At 40.4% G+C, this 7,208-nt stretch overlaps 1 protein-coding gene across 1 annotated transcript; it reads left to right on the top strand.

Annotated features, from left to right (window-relative positions):
- Positions 1 to 322: 322 nt before the first annotated feature.
- LOC104935004 (vesicle-associated membrane protein 2) lies at positions 323 to 7,112 on the top strand. Its single transcript, XM_019253787.2, has 5 exons — positions 323 to 631; positions 2,132 to 2,252; positions 2,929 to 3,087; positions 4,400 to 4,451; positions 4,906 to 7,112. Coding segments are annotated over exons 1-5 (351 nt in total). The 5' UTR covers positions 323 to 629; the 3' UTR covers positions 4,923 to 7,112.
- The last annotated feature ends 96 nt before the right edge of the window (positions 7,113 to 7,208 follow it).

The following is a 7,208-nucleotide window of genomic DNA, read 5'->3' as shown; positions in this document are numbered from 1 at the left end:
AAGATAAATAAGAAAATACTCATAAATAAAACACTGAAAATAATAATAATCTCTGCTGTGAAGTTGGACATTTGAACATGGGGACTTATGGAGACTGACTCACTTCTGGAGCCAGCCTCAAGTGGACGTTTGAGGAACTGCAGCTTTTGGCTCTTCTGTGTTAGCTTCACTTCACAGAGTGAAGTTACTGCTTACCTGAGCAGGTGAACGCCACGTACTGACGTATTACAGTCAGATCTATTTAAAGGAACAGTCTGGAGTCAATATTGGACGAGGACAAACACTGATTTCCTGTCACAGCCAGTGACTGGGACTCTGTGTGTGTGTGTGTGTGTGTGTGTGTGTGTGTGGGCGGGGCCAGTGTGACGCATATTTTATTAATCTGCGCAGTTGCTTCAGTTGTAGTTTTTTTTTTTTTTTGGGAGGGCTTGAAAGAAAAAGTGAATCAAGAGAAAAGACTGAAGTCATCCTCCAGACCAGATACACTCACCTGATCTCTCTCTGTGTCTGTCTCTCTTTATCTCACCCTCCTCACCCTTTCTCTCTCTCCCTCTCTCTCTTTATCTCACCCTCCCTCTCTCTCTGTCTCTCTCTCAGACTCAGATTATCTCCATCATCCTGCCGCTGAGATGTGAGTACTCCAACATCATTTTTAATTCTATATAAACCAAAACTGTTGATGATAAATATCTATGAAATTCAAGTTTGATTAATAATCTACAAACATGTAGATTTTTGCTCTATTTTGATCCCCATTTGGGTGTCATTACATTTATTCTGTTAAACAGAAACTTGTCGGGCAGTCTGGAAATTTCTGTGCTGCAGCTGCAGAAATGTTTCAGTGACTCACCGGCTGACTCACCTACAAAACTATCCATCAATACCGTGATCGGCTGAAGAGCTGTTGTACATTTTAAATCTCATTTCATCCACACTCAGCTCAAAGAAGAAGAAGTCCTGTTTTTTTAATCTGACTGCCACCAAACTACAGCGAGCTTTGGGGGGAAAGTTGGCAGAAAAATGCATCATACAGTGGAGATTGTTTGATTTCATGTGTTTGGTGTTGTGGAGGGACGAGGGAGGAGGAGGGAGGTATTATTGCGTGCATGTTTATCTCCATCAGTCTGTCAGGAGCCTCTCTCTGGCTGCTGCACTAATCTTTCTCCATTTTGCTTCTGGAAAACAAGCCTGTCTGTTAGAGGAGAGGCTGTAAAAGTCAATTGCTGTTTGGTGTAATTGGTGTGATGTGTGTGTGTGTGTGTGTGTGGGTGATGTGTGTGTGTGTGTGTTCACAAACATACTCTCGCTTTCATTGTCGTCTTGTTGCTGTTTCTTTGTCATTTTCTTCTCTTCTTAAACCGCTGAGCTGTTGCAGCCTCCTGATACTTTGATTACATGGACGGAGGCCAAAGTTTGATGAGTCATGTTTCTATTATTGAATTTGTGTTTTTAAATGTATGAGCCAGTTTCCGCTGACAAATGACAAATTTAATATTCCAGAGGTTTGAAGAAGTACTCAGATGTTTTAATTAAGCTGAAAGTAAGATGTGAAAATACTTAATGTGTTCAAAGGCGGGGCTAATTTTAATTATATTGATCTGTAAATTACAGAATTATTTCCTTGTGATCTAAAAATCTGGAAATGTAACCAGCTGTAGATGTGACAGTGACATGCAGCAAAGGGCTTTTAGTGGAGTGGTTGAATCGGATGGCATTAGATTGTACCTAATTGTAAGTGTACCTGATAAAGTGGCCGGTCAGTGTATGTGGAAGAGCAGAAAATAGAAATATTTAAATAAAGTATAAGTACTTCAAAGTTGTACTTAGGTACCAGTATTGGAGTGAATGTATTCAGCGGTTTTCAAGGTCACATGCTGGTTGAGAAAACTTCATATCTGCAGTAAGACAATGACAATTACATTTATTTATTTTTGATGACTCAGCAGCAAAAAAAAAGAATTAAGACATAAAATTTGAACTTCATCCAGAGATCGAGGCTCGATCAGTCAGATCTGTCCTTCCTTTGGTTTTCTAAACAAAACAAAAAAATCTAATTGTCATTTACGACCTGTAGTCTCCTTTATATGAAGCGATGGCATTCAGCCGTCTCTCATGTGCTCTCGCCCTGCAGGTCGACTCCAGACGCAGCAGGTAATCCAGGAGCAGCGGAGGGCGAGGGGGGCCCCGGGGCCGCAGCCCCAAACCTCACCAGCAACAGACGACTGCAGCAGACGCAGGCACAGGTGGACGAGGTGAGGAGACTACAGGTTCACTATGAACTCTGTCAACTCTATGTCACGATTTGAAAATCCTTTTCGACCTCCGCTCAGTTGAAAGACGAGATATTTAATGTTCAAACTTTATGGCTTTTTGTAAATATCTGAATTTAATCCTTGCAACACGTTCCAAATTTTAAAAAATCACCTGTTTGAACCATTCTACAATTAAACTGCTTAATAACTGCTAATAGTATCATGATTGGTTATTAAAGGCGCGTCCACAAAAGGCTCAGAAGCAATGGTAAGGTGAAGTTCAGCACTTTGTGAAAAATGTGAAAACTGTGGCCAAATAGTTTAAAAGTTTCTCATGTGTTCATAAAGATTATGACTACATAGGGTCAGAAAACTGTTGTTGATTAACACAGTTCATTCACAGTAACAAGAAAGCCAGATATCAGAAATACTGCTGACCTCTCTAAGCTCATCTGAGATGGACTGACAGAAAGTCTTTTGGAAATCATGGACGTTGATAAACTTTTGTTGGAGTTGGGGTATTTATGGTATGATAGTTTGGTCCAAGATGAAACTGACAGAAGAGCAGCACTGAGAGAAAAAGGCGACATTTCAAATCTGTCTTCTACTTCATTCAGAGTTACAAGATCTAACTCTGAGGAAGACAGTGATGCTGACAGGTGTTGTCGTCCATCAGGTGGTGGACATCATGCGCGTGAACGTGGACAAAGTCCTGGAGAGAGATCAGAAGCTGTCGGAGCTGGACGACCGGGCCGACGCCCTGCAGGCCGGAGCCTCGCAGTTCGAGAGCAGCGCCGCCAAACTTAAGAACAAGTACTGGTGGAAAAACTGCAAGGTGGGCAATGTTTGGTGTTTGAAATAGTTTATTTATAAGTTGGAGAATTTGCTCAACATATAAAGGAACTCTTCATCCATCAATCCATCCATCCGTCCGTCCATTCGTCCGTCCATCCGGCCTCGACTGCCAATCCATTTTTATCTCAGCATCACTTCATCCATCTCCCTCGCCTCTAATGGACACGCAGCGCCGGTTTCAGATCGTCCAATCAGAAACTGCCATGTAGGATTACATTAGAGAATTTGACTGACAGCGACCAGGAAGTCAGAGAGGAGAAATCCCAATCTGGATTACAGGGACAGGCGGGGGATTAAAGAGCCAGCTGTGGTTTGTGACGTAACCCCACCTTCCCCCAACAAACACAGATACACACTTTACTTCTGTACTGAAGGAAATAGGTTGGGAACCAGCGCTATAGACCAACAAATGTGAATTCATCCACCACTGGAAATAGTCCCTGACAAATGCAGCTGTTTCAGTGAATGACTGTACGCGTACACGTTATTTATTAATGTAGAATAATCCTCAATTCATTTATTTGTTTATTTTCACACACAAACAAGCTCACAATCATCCCATCCGCATCTGGTTTCTCTGTTTTCACTTCTTCTTCTACGTTACACACACACACACACACACACACACACACACACACACACACACACACACACACACACACTCTCTCTATCCTCTTGCTCTCCTTAATCTCTCTCGCCCTCCCCCCGTCAGAGGTGATGTGATTTCCTGTCTGTCAGCAGCGTCATGTCATCATGCGGATTTATTTATGGAGTATTTTGGTCGAAAACAAACACACAAACACACACACACACACACACACTGTAACCTTGCATATTTTACTTGCTGTAGGTTGTACACATTAAAAAAAAAAAACGGTCAAATAACTGTCAGCAGCAGCTTCCAAACAAAAACTGTAAATAATAAAATTAGGGATCATAATTCAAATAAACCTTTTCAAACAATGTTATTTTACAGACGACGATACGAATAGTTCTGTGAGGAAACACTGTTATACATCAGGGCACAATCACCCACGCCAAGCTGAAAAACACTGTTTAAATAAAATAATGTCATTTTTCTGCACAGTTACATGATCTGCAAAATAATGAACACTGTGTATGTAACATGTCGACCCAGCAGTAGTGGAAAGTAACTATCCAGAGTACCCGAGTACAATTTGGAGGTACTTTATACTTCCAAATAAAAACATATGATGGATTTAAAACATAAAAACTTTTATTTTAAGTTTCTCTTCTGACTTTGACTGATTTGTTTCTTTCTTTCTCCTCAGATGATGATCATGATGGCAGTTATAGGTATTATATGTGTTGGAGTCATTTTCTGTGAGTAATCAAACGTCACACACACACACACATTTGTCACATGCATGTTACCCTCACATTTGAGCTCATGGATGCGTGCTACATGCATGAATGTAACTACACTACCAGGTGTTTCTCTTGTGAAATCTTAGAAATGTGTTTATTTCATATTTTAAAGAAATATCTCAGAGATTCCTTCACGTACACGCGTACATGTACATATCTAAAGTTAGCACGGTTACATTTACAGAGTGTTTAAGATCCCCAGATGATGAATCTGTTACGTTTTGGCAGCAGAATGTCACCTTTGCACACGAAAGATTTGCTCTAGTGAACTGGTTTTATGAGCCTCTGTAGCGCCACCTTCAGCCAGGCTTCTTTAAGTCCTGTTTGAGGGAGAAGGTTTGAACTTCTTCAGTTTATTTAGATGCATGCAGAACATCATTACTGACCAATTTAAGCTCTTCTTCCTCAGTGTATTTCTTCTACTGAGCTGGTCTTCAGGGATGGACACACAAGTCGCAGGACTGGAGTCTGCAACCAACACCAACACCACCAAGCCACCGAGCCAAATCCAGCCTCTCCTCTGCTCTTCATCCTCCTCTTCCTCACCGATGCCTTCCTCAGAAACGTCTTTGCATGTTCTGTAATGTGCTCCAGTGCCTCCTTCTTCTTTTCTTCTCTGCTCCTCGTGGGAAAAAAAACAACAACAACAACTTGTCTCCAGGTGGATGAAATGTTTCTGTTTTGCTGGGAGCAGCAGGTGGTTTTACTGCAGCGGGACAGTTTGAATAGAAACATAGACTGTTTCCTGGTATCTGCTGTATTGTTCTGTGAAACATTTCTTATAACCAAACAGGTTTAAAATCCATTGATCCAGGTTTGTTCATCAAATACAACACACAGGAACCTGAATGTACCTCATCCATCACATTACATGACTAATGCTAAGAGGGAGAAAAAGGTGCTTTAGGACCAAAACACTTCAAAACGAGGTTAAAGGGACACAAAGTACAGATCTCTGCTGGTTTCAACAGTAGTGAAGAAGTATCCAGGTCCTTTATTTAAGTTAAAGTACTGGTACATTAATGAAAACGTACTCCACAACAAGTAGGGACGCAGCGATTGACAGAAAAGTCATCACGGTTTTGTAATCGAGTGTTTCTGTCGCTTACAATCAAAGAAGTCTTGGTGAGATAAGAGTTGATCTTTGAGTGTAAACCAACTGTAACTAAGCAGAAAAAGGAGTATTGTACTCACTTACAAACTCAAGGGTATGTAATCCCATCAAAGTCAAAGCACCTGTCTGACAGATGTTATTTCCTTCTTTCATTTTACTAAAAACCTCCAAAAAATCTTTAGCATTGTGAAATAAAATCAGATTTTTCCTCGGAATTTAATCGTCACGTCCTCAAGTTCAAATAAACAAGGACGCCGTTCTCAATCCTACTCGAATAAAAGTACATAACTATCAAAGCAAACGCATTTATTCGGCTGTGAAGTGACAATAATAATGTAACGCTGGTTAAATGATGAGGATCAAAAAGGTCATTTATAAAATAAATCTGTCCTTTTACATTCTTCCCTCTCTTCAGACGAAAAGTCCAAGAGTTCGATCTACAAGTTTAGTAGTTTGTTTCTCAACCAGCTTCAAACCACAAACATGTTTTTATTTTTATCTTTGTTTTTGTGACATACTTAAATCCTAAAAAGTTTAGAGTGGAAAAACCTTTAACATCTTGACAAAGTACCAAATATCACCAAACAACTGACAACTGTCAAATCTTAATTTAGTCATTGTAACTGTCGTAATGTAGTGGACTAGAAGTATAAAGCACCTCGAATTTGTACAGTACTTGAGTAGATGTACTCAGTTACATTCCACCTCTTGGGGTTTTTAAAGGTTCTGGTTGGTCGTCGATGAAGTTTTAAAGAGCAGAAATCTGAGCAGCTCGTGAATGAACTGTTGAGTCGAAGTTATTCATCAGCTACACTTACAAGAATTGTAAAGATGTAGAGATAGAAATGTATAAAAACTGAGAGTTTGTTACAGTAGATTACAGATTACTTAACACTCCAAAAACATGAATCCATGAAGTCGGATAACTTGATGAACTGTTTCAAACCTGGATCAATGGATCCTGTTCTGTTTCCTCTCCGTCCTCTTGTACTTGTGCAGTATTCTTCAGGAAAGCTGCCCCCTAGCTGTCAGTATCAGTACTGCTGCTGATGTATTTCAACGTCGAGCAGAAACTCGACAGGAATTTAGATTTTTTTCTTTCTTTGTTCGTCTTCTCGTGATGCAGCAACAGTTTTTATCGTCTTGTGAACCAGCCTGACTTTCGTTTTGTGGTCTGAATGTGATTCCTCCTGCATGAAGGATCTTTGAGCGACTGTGGGTCATCGTACCACGACACTGTAGATATTAAAAGGGTTTGATTACTTGAGATGTTCGTTATAGATTAACTATTCAAGTCAGAATGAATGGGTGAAGCGTGAGCATTGACCCCACAGTGCTTCGTCAAGGAGAGGTGAGGAACTTTAAAGATTACGTCACCGTTGTTTTGATCGTGGGCTGGAATTTCAAATAAATTCATGGCTGCAACAGAAATGTCGTGTTTGTGCTGATTTCAAGGAACTTTTACACTACGTATCTCATTCATGGCATTGACATCAAGGTACCAACTGCTCAGTTTGGGACTTGGGAGCTAATCAGTCATACACAAGGACACTTGATCGGATCGAACAGATCATTGATCTGATTAATGGATGACCCGC

Source organism: Larimichthys crocea, chromosome XIII (genome assembly GCF_000972845.2).
Source record: "Larimichthys crocea isolate SSNF chromosome XIII, L_crocea_2.0, whole genome shotgun sequence".
NCBI classification, from domain to species: Eukaryota; Metazoa; Chordata; class Actinopteri; family Sciaenidae; genus Larimichthys; species Larimichthys crocea.
Note: the sequence above shows the minus strand (reverse complement) of the source record. Positions and strands in the feature narration are given on the sequence as shown.